Raw genomic sequence first — 14,099 nt, 5'->3', positions numbered from 1 at the left:
ATTACTTTGCTGTGCACCTGAAACTAACATGATATTGTAAATCAACTATACTTCAAAAAAAAAAAAAGGCAAATCTGAAATAACAAACAAACAAAAAAGCAGGTACAAAGGGCTGTGAATCCCCAGAGGAAAGTAAGAGGGAAGGGTTGAGCATGCCAGGGAAGAGGCTGGAAAGGCATCCTAGAGAAGGCTTGAAGGGTAAGTTGGAACATAACAAAAAGGAGAAAGAGGGTAAGAACAGAGCTGACAGAGACCAGAGCAAGCTGTGCCAGAGAGGCAGCTACTCCTGCTTACTGAGGACTTTTCCCTATTACCTGAGCCACTGAGGAAGGAAGACAAGGTACAGTCTCGTCTTTTCCTCTATCACAAAGGAAAATTCTCCAGCCCTCGCAATTACTGGGCAGGCCTCTCTCTGCACCCTTCTCTGCACCCTTCTCTTTGTGCTAAGAGCACAAAGGGCACATAAGCCCTTAGCCCGATACCAACCACAGCAGGCATTACACTAAAAACAGTAGCTACCATTTACTTAGGGGAAACTGGGACACAGAGAACCTTAGGAATGTGCCCAAGGTCACAAAGCGAGTGAGTGATAGAGCCAGTTTGCTTGATTTCAAAGCTGAAACTCTTATATCTTGTTTCCTCTAACACAAGTAGAGGGTGGGATAATACAGTAGAAAAGAGCACTGAAATGTAAATTAAAGACCTAGGTTTAGGGGCTTCCCTGGTGGCGCAGTGGTTGAGAGTCCACCTGCCGATGCAGGGGACACGGGTTCGTGCCCTGGTCCGGGAAGATCCCACGTGCTGCGGAGCGGCTGGGCCCGTGAGCCATGGCCACTGAGCCTGCGTGTCCGGAGCCTGTGCTCCGCAACGGGAGAGGCCACAACAGTGAGAGGCCCGCGTACCGCAAAAAAAAAAAAAAAAAAAAAAAAAAAGACCTAGGTTTGAGGCATGGCTCTGCTATTGAAAAGCTGAACGACGTCTAAAAACTCACCTCATCTGGGCCTCAATTTCTCCCTCAGTGAATCATTTGCTGCCCTAATGAGACATCAACTTAGGCCCCAAACTGAACACTGTCCTTGGGCCTCTATGTCTCAGAGCACACCTGACACCTGACTAGCGGCACGGCCAGGAGAGCCCCAGGTGGGCCAGCCTGGAGCCAACTCTGCAGGTGGAAAAGACAGGAAAGCACCTGTGCTGCTCTGTGGCCACATGGGGAGGACTGAGCTGTCTGCCATTGTCAGGACTCTGGGCTGAGCCAGTGTGATCCCTCTTCCCCCTTCCCAAGCTCTGAGGCTGCTGCGGGTAGATGGATCCCGCTCACTCAGCAGACACCCCCAGCTACTGTAAACAAAATTTTGATTTGCGATTTCTCAAACCTCAGACCGAAGGTGGGATTTTCATTAAGACTGGGAGAGGTAGCCATGACTGGAAACTGAAGTGGGCCCAGGTGCTCTGGGGGTGTTTACTACAAGCCTGTGGTGAGGCCTGAGCGCTCACCCTGGACGTAGAACCCAGCAGAGCCAGCACAGGCCATCACTCTAAGTCCTACGTGAGTGCTGCACAGGGAAGAGCACTGACCTAGGGATTTCAGTCCATGCGCAAATGGGAAAACAGAGCTGAGAGGGACACAGATCAAGGGATTCTTTGCAGATACCCACCAGGCATGGCCCCGCCCTTGCAGAAGTCTCCTGGCAAAGAGCTTCCTAGTATCTTCCTCAGGTTCCAGCTGGCAATTTTCAAAATTTTTCTTTAAGAAGCATCAGCAGGAAAGTATAAAAACAATCTCTGCCATCAGGACAGCTGCTGGATTCCAAAATCTTAGCTCCCAGGAGTACACCAACTCTACCTGAGTCCTTGAATGAGAGAGCCAGTAAGAGCCTTAACGACCAAGCCCATTTTACAGATGAGGGAAGCTAAATCTAGGCAGGAGAACTAAATTGCCAAAGGTCACTTGATAAGGCAAGGGCCAAATACAGAAATCCTAAAAGTACAGGATACAGGATACAGGAGGAGAGAACAGACCTCCTCCTGTCTTTTACACAGAACCCTTATCAACCAAAGGGTTCTTGCCCAAAATCATGGAATGTACAGCTGAAAGGAATTATAAGGATCCTTTAGTTCAGCTGTTTCATGATCCAAATCAGCAAACACATACTGAGAAAAGTGACCTACACCAGGTCACACAGTGAGTGGCAATTCTGAAGAGACCAAGGTGCTTTCCTAAACCTTATAAGAAGTTCTCTAAGTGGAAGTCCAGGAGTTATAAAAAATCAATTTGTGTGTAATGATGATGATGATGATGATTATGATGGAGATATAATCCACATACCCTAAAGTTCACTCTTTTAAATTGTACAATTCAGTGCTTTTAGCGTATTCACAAGGCTGTGTAACCATCAGCACAATTAATGTTAGAACCTTATCATTACCTCAAAAAGAAATCCCATACCCATTATCAGTCGCTTCCCATTTCCCACTCCCTCCAGCCCCTGCCAGCCACCAATCTGCATTTGGTCCCTATGGATTTATCTATTCGGAATATTTCATATAAATGGAATCATACAATATGTGTCCTTTTTTATGTCTGGCTTCTTTCACTCCCTCAGTTCTTTCACTTCTTTCACTTTTTTAGGCCACTTTTTTCCAGGTTCATCCATGTTGTAGCATGTATCAGAACTTCATTCTTTTTTATGGCTGAGTAATATTTCATTGTATTTATATACTACAACTATTTATCCATTCATCCATGGATGGATATATGGGTTGCTTCCACTTTTCAGCTATCGTGAATAATGCTGCTATGTATATATACTTGTTTCAGTACTGTTTTCAGTTCTTTGGGTACATTCCTAGGCATGGAATCGCTGAGTTATACGATAACTATGTTTAATTTTTTGAGGAACACTATTTTCTACAGTAGCTGAACCTTTTTACATTATCACTAGAAATGTACAAGGGTTCTGATTTCTCCACACCCCTGCCAACACTTACTTTCTGTTTTCGCTTTTATTGTAGCTATCCTAGTGGGTGTGAAGTATCTTCTTAGCTCTAGTACCCCTGCTCTGCCAATCTCAGAAATAGTTTTCTGCTGACCTCTGACCTCCCTTAGATTAGGTCATATGCAACCTATAGGCTATATGAAATGAGTCTAGGAGAAGATACTCCTGTCCTGGTATCAGTCTAACCTGCTTCACCAAGGCTCCTCTTGCTGGCTCTGACCTCTGGGACTCAGTACCATGTATGTACTCAGGATTCTGGTTCCTATGCTCTCCAGCCCTAGCTGATTTTTCCATATACAATCCTTGCTGACTTTAACCTGCAGTTTCTAATGCACCCTTTCAGATATGGTAAATCCTATTTTGAATCAGAACATGTAACAGTCTGTTAATATGTCTCAGAAGACTAAGGAAGACTTTCAGGCTGGCAGAGACCTCCCCTAACTAAGGTGTGACAGAGGACAGCCTCTGTAAAGATAGCTTAGCTTTCACTGCTGGGTTTGATTCTTCTGGCAGAAGTGTTCTTGCTGGTGTATAAAAAGAGAGGGGAATAGGCTGTTAATGGAGAGAGTTTAATAAAGCCACTTCCCATTTTTCAAGAGTCAGCTCAAGAGTGATCCTCTCCATAAAGCTTCTTGGTCTGCAATTGAAAACTCCTCCCTACTTTGTGCTCCCGCCTGAACTATGGAATGACTTACACGACAGTTATACCACCATATTTCTTGACCATTTATTCAATTTGTTGACATGCCAATCTCCACTCAGAGGGAACTTCTTGAGAGCAGGGACCCTGTCATGCATAGTGGTACACAGTAGGTGCTCAATAAATGTTAGTGGATGAATGAAAGGCCATTGCTCAGTATGCAGGGTGGGTCTCATATAAAGAGTAGTGCCTTCGCTGTGTCATTTATTCAAAACTTATAAATGAATCACAAGAAAAAAATGTGTCCTAGGACCAAAAACAGGGCAACAAAGGAGATGGAAATGGTCTTCTCCCATGTTGCTCTGTTTCACGTTTTCAAAAGATATAGACCTTCTGGAAAAGGCAAAACTATGGAGAAGTAAAAAATCAGTGATTGCCAGGGGTTGAGGAGGAGAGCAGGGTAAATAGGTGGAGCACAGAGGATCTTTAGGGCAGTGAAACCATTCTGTATGACACCACACAGATGGATACACATCATTATACATTTGTCGAAATCCACAGACTGCACAACACCAAGAGTGAACCTTAATGTAAACTACAGACTCTGGGTGACAATGCTGTGTCAGTGCAGGTTCAGCAGTTGTTACAGTGTACCACTGTGGTGAGGATGCTGATAATGGGGGAGGCTGTGCATGCATGCGGGCAGGAGGTATATGGAAAATCTCTGTAGCTTCCACTCAATTCTGATGTAAACCTAAAGCTACTCTAAAAAATAAAGTCTAGGGACTTCCCTGGCGGTCTAGTGGTTAAGACTCTGCACTTCCACTGCATGGGGCACGAGTTCAATCCCTGGTCGGGGAACTAGGATACTGTGCAGTGTGGCTAAAAAAAATTTTTTTTAATTTTTTTAAATTAAAAAAATGAGAATAGGGAATTCCCTCATGGTCCAGTGGTTAGGACTCGGGCTTTCACTGCTGTGGGCCTGGGCTCGATCCCTGGTTGGGGAACTAAGATCCCACAAGCCGCATGGCCAAATAACTAACTAAATAAATAAATAAAGTCTATTAAAATTTTTTTAAACCACGGAAAGTACAGACCCATCCACCTCTATTGAGACATCAGCTTGGGCACTTGTCAAGCCAAATGCACGGACAGGGAAATGTTATACTGCCCATGACCCTGCCCGCCAGCTGCTTCTCTGGACTGGTTCTTGACTCTATAGCATTCTGCTGCTGGCATCCTCAACTGATGCCAACAGCTCCCAAAGGGCAGGAAGTAGGCCCTAAGACTGTTTGGTCAAGACTAATTTTCTAAGAAATCTTACTACTTCTGTGCTGAGTTCACTTAGAATAAAAAAAGGTTGGCAATGTTGGCCCTTCCCACCTCGCAGATCTTCAGGAGTTGAAGCACCTAATACCCTCAACTAACCCTGGGTTGAAGAGACCAAACTTCCTTGGTCTGATTGTGTCTCTATTGATTCAGTGAAAGCCTGCTTAATCCCGTTTGTCTGTCCAAGGACACAAAATGTCCAGCAATCAGTTCATACCCTCTGCATATCCACAGCTGAGAGCAGGAACAGCTAAATGGCACTCAGCCCCTTTTGGGTTACTTTTTATACCTGAGCATGCCATTCATATTTTAGTGTTTGTATCCCTGCTCAGGTTGTTTCCTCCACCTAGAATGCCCTCTCCTGCCACCTCCATGGGATAAAACCCTATCCATCTTTAAAGGCAGAGGTCACACGCCACCTCTTCTATAGGATGCCTTCTTTATCCCTCCCCTGGATCTCAGCAGCATTGTGTACCTCTCTAGAACATTCATTTTATCCCTTTAGGGCAGACCCAGGACCTCAACCCAGCCACTCCAACTGCCTTCGGGTCCATGGCACATCAGCAGCCCTTCTTGCCACAGGACTCACAGAGAGGAGGCCCAAAGAGCACTGTGTCCAGGGCCTTCAGCTGCAGCTTCTGCCGATGGCTCCGGTCTGTCATCTTTAGCACAGTCCCTGTCATGGTGGTGTTGGTTACAGCGAGCCTGTTGGGACAAAGAGTAGGGGCTCAGTTCCCTGCCGGCAAAGCAGGAAGGATCCTGGTAGGACTACCCACCTCGCCCAGGAACACTTCCATGACTTCTAGCTCCTGGCGATTGCTCCCCTCTGCACTCTAGTACACAGTCTGTACCAGTGGATCTCAACAAGCAGTGAACAGGACACATAACATTCACCAAGAATTTGTTCACCCTTCTCCCCATGTCCACCATCTCCTGAATATCCTAGTCTCAAAGGATTATCCATCTGTAACCATTCCCACACCCAACTGTAAATTTTCTGTTGTACTCCTCCTTCCAGGGATTATCCACTATATACCTGTCCCCATACTCCCACCATTTGCAAACACATTCGCCTGTCCAGCCCAGGTCAAAATGTTATGCCACGTGACCCAGCGATTCTAGGGACCTCTGAATTATCCTAATCCTAACACATTGTCATTAAATATAAATCTGCTGACCACAAGCATTGCATTAGTCTTCTTATAATGCAATGCAACAAGCATTGCATTAGAACTTCTAAGAAATGAGAAATGAGAAAGGAGCTAACATTTAATAAGCAGCTGTGTATATCTCATATTGTTCTGACACTTTAGATACAATACCTCACTTAGTCCTCACACTTTAAGAACCCAGTTCTATTATTAGCTCCATTTTACAGATAAGAAAAATGAGACTTAGAGGTAAGTAACTTCCCAAAGTCACGCAGCAAGTAAGTGGCAAAGGCAGGATACAACGCAAATCTGCTAGATCCGTCCCATTATACCACGCTGCCTAGGGATGGGCCTAGAAGCGCCCACACTCTACCCCACACCCTACCCTCTGAATGCTCCATGCTTCCTGCTGTCGCTAAGGTACCACAGCTTGTTTATCTCTACCCCTATGCCCAGCCTGGCTGGGTCTGGTCTTGGATCTAATCCTAGTCACAGAATGGCCAAGTGAGCGCACTGCCTGAGAACTAACTTCTTACCCTATGTATTACAGCTTTAATCCAAGCCATAGCCATTCTTCAAGATGGAATAGGCCAGGGATCCACAAGGCAATACTGCTATTTCCATGGGAAAGAAACCTAAATCCTGGAGCTTCATGGTCAATCATCTGTTTAATTGTCTGTCTTTTCCACTAAACGTGGAGTTCCTCAAGGCAAATGTGAGGTCTAACGCATTTCTTTGTCCTCAGGACCCAAGAGAGAGCATGGCACATGGTAAGTGCTTGGTAAAATTTTGTTAAATAGAACTAAACTGAGTATTTCCAGGAAGCCTATTTTCAAACTACATGGGGCAAGAGGAAGGTGCAGTGAAAAAAGCAGGGCACTTAGAACCAGGCAGACCTGAGTTCAAATCCCAGCTCTGCCACTTACCAGCTTTGAAAAATCATAAAATATCTGAAGTTCAGTTTGCTTGCCCGAAAGTTGGGATAATAATTCCTTCCTCCCAGAATTGTGAGAATCAACTGAAATAATAGGTAGGAAAGTACCCTATAAAGGGATGTACAGACATTAAGATTATTACTCTCTCCAGAGTAGGGAGAAGCTGTGAATAAGAGGCTGCAGGCAGCAGAGGAGGGACCAGCCAGCTCAGCTAGGCCTGGACAGCAGCGCCCGGTAGCCCTGTGGCTGGAGGCTGCGATGTGTGGACATTCCAACAGCTTCCCCTTCCCCTTTCCCCTTTGCTGAAGCTCATAACCAGATGCACCTACATAATAAGATGACAGATTATACATAATCAGCACTTACCAGACAGTAAGCCCTTTGAGGGCAAGGGCAGGTTGTTGTCATCTTTATCCCCAGCACCCAGCACAAGTGCTTGGCCCAGAGCAGGTACCCAGTAAATACTGGGTGAATGAATAAGTGAATGGATTAATGACTGAATGACATATGGCGCTAGTTTGACATAACAAGAAGTCCAAGCAGTATTCCATCCCCTCCCCACACCCACCCCAAGTCCTAGTACATTGTGCCTGAGAGGGAGGCAGAGCTAGGGCATAACAGCTGTTGGAAGAGTCATTCCAGAGAGGAGACTGGGGTCAATGGTAGTCAGCCCCCACCTCTGCACCGGTTCTTTAGAGCAGATAAACTGCAGATGGATAGTTCCGGGAAGGTTAAAAGAGCCCCGAGTCCCCTGGGCAATGAAAGAGGCAACTGCTGGGGGGACAGCAAAAGAAAAAGAGAAAAAACACAGGCTTTGAAGTCTACCCAGATCTAGGTTCAAATCGCAGTTTTGCCTCTAACTAGCCATGTGACCTTGGAAAAGTTACTAGGCCAGGTTCATCATGTAGATACAATAATACCTACCTTACAGGACTGATGTAAGAATTAAATGAGATACTGTACATAAAGTGTTAAGTAGAGTGCCTGGCATACACTAAGCACTCAATAAATGGTAGCTATTAGTACTACTCCCAGGATTGACAGAAATATTAAGTAAGAGAATAGATGTGGAGTGTCCATATGCTTTCTAGCAAGTGCACAGTAAATGTGAGAAGTCTACAGATCCTGCCCTGAAAGGGGTGAAACTTCAGTTAACAGGTGAGAGCAACGTGAGGGCAAGCCGACCCCAGCCCATTCCCCGCACCCCCAGTGAGAGAACCCAGTCCCTTCCTGACCTCGGCATGGCATGGCCACTGAGCTGCAGCTTCCGGAAGGTCTCCTCATACTGAGGCAGCTCCACATATGTGATCAGCCACTGCACCACCTCATCCACGGTCCAGTTGTATACTGCGGGAAGAGATAAGCAAAGCCATGACTCCAGAACGCAAGCACTGCTTGTTCTTACTGTCACAGTCTCCACAACCTTAACATTCACCACATGTCTACGTGTTTAACAGATCTCTCTCCCATAAAATCCCAAGTATGAAAGGAATACATACAGTACTTTTTGTTTGACCTATAGGGGATGGACTTGTTCTTCCACTATTCAGGTATCTGGGATAAAATAATCCTTAATTATTATATAATATACTACATTATATATAGTATTTTATATATTATTGTAATATAATAATGACAAATGATATTAATAGAAGCCATCATTTACATAGCACTTACTATATAACAGGTACTGTGCTAAGCACTTCACAGATATTAGCTCACTAATCTTTGCAACTACCATGGGAAGGATATGTTCCACTTTATCCCTATTTTACAGATGAAGAAACTGACACACAAAAAGGTTATGTAACTTTCCCAAAGTTATCCAGCCAGGAATTGGTAAAGCCAATTTTGGACTCAATCAGTCTGGCGTCAATAGCCCTTGCCCTAGCCATTATGTCATAAATATAATACGTATATAACATTTTAAAATTTATATAAAGGATATACATATATGTATATATATATGGATACACACACATACACACATACATATATCCTCCCTGACACTGCTGGAAAGCTTCATACAAAGGCAAATCTGAGCCAAGTGATGGATCCAGATGACATCACTTAAGCCCTGAATGAGATCACACCTGTAGACAGCCCTATTCATACATTTTTCAGTTTTGTGCAAAAAGTATTTTCCCCTTTTGCTTATATCAGATTGAAAAAGATTTTCTGTCAGAGCAGGAGCCAATTCTAACTGAAACAATTACTGAGTGATCATTCACAACATGGTAAATCATGTCATTACCATACATGGATCACTGTACCTAATCATTTCCTCAATACTATAAGACTGTGATTTTTTTAAATGGACAACCATAAAAATAATCCTTGTGAAATAATTTTAATATTTCTGTGGTATTTAGCCACATATATAACAAATTTATTTCCATACTTTATCAAGAATCAACAATAAAAGAACAGAAGAGGACTTAACGTGCAAGGAATATGTTCAAGCCAAGTAAAAGTCAAATGACATCATGATGTATTATATAAATCAAAGTTTCATAGGAGCTTGAATAGAGAAAAATGGTGGGAGGACTGAGTCACCATATAGCACCCAGTAATACAGCTATGCTGAACTTAAAGAGCCTTGGGTGGGAGCAACTGGGTTTCAGCAAAAACATGTCATTTTATTGGATTTGAAATTTGCTTTTATTTAATGTATCAGTATATTTTTGTTTATATTTGTACACAAATTTTATATAGCAACTTAAACCTCATTTTATCTTTCTACATATTTAAATACCATTAAATAAAACCAGCTTTGCAGGCCCAAGATAAATGATTTCCCTTAAAAGGAATCTGTACATTTCTCAAGTTGAAAACTACCGCTGTGAGCAGCAAGAAGCCAAAAAAGTTTTGAAGCAGAATGAAGTGGTGAGATTTATCACCCTCCTCTCTTAAGATACATGTCTTTCCCCAAAACTGTCCTTCATCAGAATGCTTTCTAATTTCCCCTTAATAGTCAGGAGAGATTGAAGGCAGGGACCACATCCTATTCATTTTTGCTCACCCCTTTGTCGCTAAAATAGTGCCTCTTATACAGTGGCATCAATACGAATTTACTGAAAGAATAACTACCCTAAATGAGGAGTTCCAGAAATGTTCTGAATGTGGGCCTCCAGACAGCAGCCACAATCTTCCTAGACAAATATACAGCTCAGGTGGAGGTTAACTTCTGAAATGCTTGTCCAAAAATCAGCATTCCTCTGGTAGGCACACCTCAGATCTTAGGTTGTTTCTGTCACTCACATATAAACTAGAGAAGCTGGAAGGCTGGGCTCTGACCCTTCATCCTTCTACCTCCCATAGGGGAGCCCAGCACATGGTACAAAGCAGACACTCAGGGAAACATTCTGAATGAAACAATAGAAGACAAAAATGCTCTAATCTCTCCATGTCCCCAAGAAGCTGCTGGAGCTCAGGAGGAAAGTTCTGAAACCAAGAGACTTTGAAGGTAGATTAGACCATTTGCAGAGGCACAGGAAAGGTTCCAGGAGAGGAAATGAGGCAGGTCTAGTGCACTCAGATTGATTGCATCCTAGAAGACAAGATCCCGGAGGTTTAGGCGGTGAGTGCTTAGTCATTGCCTGGTTGAATATCTAATTTCCAGACTAGAATACATTGGAGGGAAGAGAAAGATTAATTTCCAAGAGATATGCTCAAATCCTAGGGCTTAGGAAAGGAGGGATGACAGAACTGGGGTTAAAGAAGTGTTGAGGAAAGTAGAATAGACTGGCCTTTTATTCCTGAAAATGAATATATCTCCACATACATTAAAAACGTGATCACTTGCTACGGTCCACAGTGTTAGGTAATGAAGGCCTAGCAGAGTGGCACAAGATGTGAGGCAGACAGACAAGTGCTAGCCTGCAAAGTGCAGAGAACACATTCCTGCCCCTACTGTCAAGGGAGCTTGGCCTCACCCAGCATGGCATATGGAGTAGAAAGGCCACGTCACGTATTGTTGCTTGAAAGGCTTGAGGCCAGCAGTGCCACAAGGGTCTTCTGTCTACGGGGAAGACGACCTGATACAAGCCTGAGCATAAACGCTTGGCATGCAGGAACTCCTCCACTTGTGCCCTACACTGCAGTGGAGACAGAAGTCACTCTAGACCAGGGTTTCTCAGTCTCTGCAGCACTGACCTTTTGGACAGGTTAATTCTTTGTTGTTGGGGGCTGTCCTATGCATTGTAGGATGTTTAACAATAGCCCTGGCACCTACCCACCAGATGCCAGTAGCATGCTGCCAGTCATAACAATCAAAAGTATCTCCAGATACTGCCAAACGTTCTCTAGGGAACAAAACTGCCCCCCACTGAGAACTACTGCTCTAAACACTACACTAAGTGAGGCAGAGGGTCCGTAAGGAGACCACTACACTCCAATAAGGATGGACTCTGAACATAGTCAGTCCCTACAGAACTAAGCTTTGCAGAAAAGGATGATGACTTCAGCATGTCAGGACAAACCTCAAGGCACTTGTTTTTTGGGTTTTGTGCTCCGCATATTATTCTGTTACCTGGCAGATGCCCTACCTAGGTAAGGCTTGGCAGTATGGTGTTGCCCACTCAGAGTCACTGCAGTCTGAACAAAGTAAGCCAGGACGAGCTGCATCCTTGTCAGGCAGCAGCCCTGTGTCCCAGCATGAAGATCTCACTCAACAGTCAAGGTGAGATATTAGGGCCCCTTGTTCCTAAGGTTCAAGTATCTAAAAGTTAAAAATCTTGTTCTGCTTTCTCATTCCAAAAGAGAAAATGGGAAGAATCCCTGAGCCAAAGTGAGGAAGAAGGTAACAGCAAGTACAGAGAGCTGTGGCTGACAGTAAAAGGAGACAGAATTTGGCCAGGGGAGCTTAGTACAGATAGAGACTCCAAGTGACTCACACGACCAAACCCCAGGAGGACATGCAAGCAAAAGAGAGTTTTCTAAGGTCATGATTCTCTCATCCCCCTAAGCCTGTCCATTTTGCTCCTAGAGACATCAAAGACTACATCTCTGGGCAAAATGACAAACAGTACTACACAGAATCGGAGAAAGCCAACCTCTGGAGTTTTCCACAACAAATAGTCCTTTATAAAAGAAATGCACAAGGTGACTGACTATGTAGCCTCCAACCTTTCTAATGACATAATCTACATGTAAAAAAAAATTTGAGCACACATTGCCAATATGAGAATATCTGTTTATAAATTAGATATATGTACTAACATTAGGTATACTGTAAAACATACATAAAAATTAAATGAGATAAAAATAAATGCAATATAAATACAAGCTATTATATTCTCTTGGGGCACCCCAGTTGATTGTCTTGTACAGTTGGAAACCATTGACCCAAACTTCACAGCTTTACCCTACATGCTGCCTCTGTTATAGCTTTTAGCTTCTCAGTCTCCTTCTAGAATCAGGATCTTGCACTATTTACTTATTTATCCTTGAACATTGCTCTCAGACTTCTAGGTCTTTGCTGTTTCTGGAAAAGCTCTCTTCCCCCTTCCTGGCCTGATAAACACCAACTAACCCTTCAAACCCAGCTCTACCTCTTCACTTATTGAAACTCTTTGGAGTCCATTTTAAAATCATGAGCAAAGACACAGAACTATAAAGTGTGGGGCCTGTTCAGAGAACTCTGACTCCCGTCTGCCTGGAGTCCAAGGGTTATATATAGGGACAAGGAGGGTGAGGCACTGCTGAGGCCAAATGATTAAAGGCCTTGAAAGCAGTCGGTCCAAAACTCCAAATTCATTTATTCATTGGGGGGAAATTTTTATTGAGTACCTACTACTTGCCAGGCACTGCTCTAGAAGCTAGGGATATAACAGTGCACAAAAGAGTCACAGATTCCTAGTGTTTATATTCTGGTGGAGAGAGACAAACTAAAACACTGTAACAAATAATTGTATGTTGGGTAGTGATAAATACAAGAAGAAAAATAAAGCAGGGTAAGAGGATAAAGAGTAGTGCTATATCAGACGAGATCAAGGAAGGCCTCTTTGACGAGATGACATTTGAGGAGAAAATAAAATGAAGTCATGAGCCATGTGCATACTTGGGGGAAGGGCATTCCAGGCAGATGGAACAGTAAGTACTACTCCTAGCACACGAGCTATAGTGATACCTCCAGGGATATGCCAGAACAGATCCTTGGCCTTGGCCAATCCTTTTTCTTGTCAGAGAAAGAATAAGCAGTAAGAAATGGGCTCCTGAATCAGTATGTCTTTCCCCTAATGGACTGGTGGTGCCTCCAAATAAAGCCCTCACTTTTGTAGTTTCAAACTCACATCCCAAAAGAACTATGTCTGGCAGAAAAGTTACCAGTACCTTCTTTGCCTCTCTTTCACACAGCTGTTAGTCAGTTAGTTGGTCACTTGGTCAGCCTTTGGTCAGTCTTTTGGTCAGCCAGTCAGATATGGCACAATGGTTAAGAATTTGGACTTTGGAACCAAGTGACTTGGATTGAATTCAAGATTTGCTACTTACTAGATGTAAGATCATGGACAAGTTACCTAACCTTTCTGTGCCTCATTCTGTCACCTAATGGTGAGAATCAGAGTTCTCACATCATAAGAGTGTAATGAAGATATGAGAAGTTCCTAGCATACAGTAAGTGCTAAACAAATATTATCCATTATTATCACCATTCATTCACTCCTTCATTCACTAAGCTTTCACTGGCTTCTACTCTAGTAGATCCTTGGTTGGTTACAGAGATCAATCTGGATGATCTCCATCATACAGGGCTCTTTTCTAAAGAAGGAGACATATAGGAAATTAAATGAGTATAATACAGTGTGATAAGTGCTAGGTAAGAGGGATGTATGGGGTGAGGTGAGGGCACAGAGAAAGGAGTGACTGATTGCCAGAGAGAGTCAGAAAATGCATCACAAAGCCTAACTTCTTATCTGACTACTGTGGAGAGAAAGCATTCCAAGACACCTACAGAATCTTACCAAAGTGGCCCTCCCTAAAGATAGTTTGCAGCCTAGACCTGTGGTTTTTCTCTGAGTGGTTTCCCTCTGGCTCTCACTAGCAG

The 14,099-nt window shown here is 43.6% G+C and overlaps 1 protein-coding gene across 4 annotated transcripts in view; it reads right to left on the bottom strand.

Moving 5' to 3' along the window:
* STIM1 (stromal interaction molecule 1) overlaps positions 1–14,099 on the bottom strand; it is a 189,653-nt gene that overhangs the window by 26,728 nt on the left and 148,826 nt on the right. For all 4 annotated transcript variants that reach the window (XM_024731854.1, XM_024731852.1, XM_024731855.1 and 1 more), the window contains exons 4-5: positions 8,290–8,401; positions 5,558–5,673 (exon numbers count right to left, since the gene is read on the bottom strand). In XM_024731854.1, coding sequence (XP_024587622.1) covers positions 5,558–5,673; positions 8,290–8,401 — 228 coding nt within the window. The remainder of the gene's footprint in view (positions 1–5,557; positions 5,674–8,289; positions 8,402–14,099) is intronic.

Source organism: Neophocaena asiaeorientalis, unplaced genomic scaffold (genome assembly GCF_003031525.2).
Source record: "Neophocaena asiaeorientalis asiaeorientalis breed wild unplaced genomic scaffold, Neophocaena_asiaeorientalis_V1.1 scaffold232, whole genome shotgun sequence".
NCBI lineage: Eukaryota > Metazoa > Chordata > Mammalia > Artiodactyla > Phocoenidae > Neophocaena > Neophocaena asiaeorientalis.
This window is presented reverse-complemented; position numbering and strand designations above follow the sequence as displayed.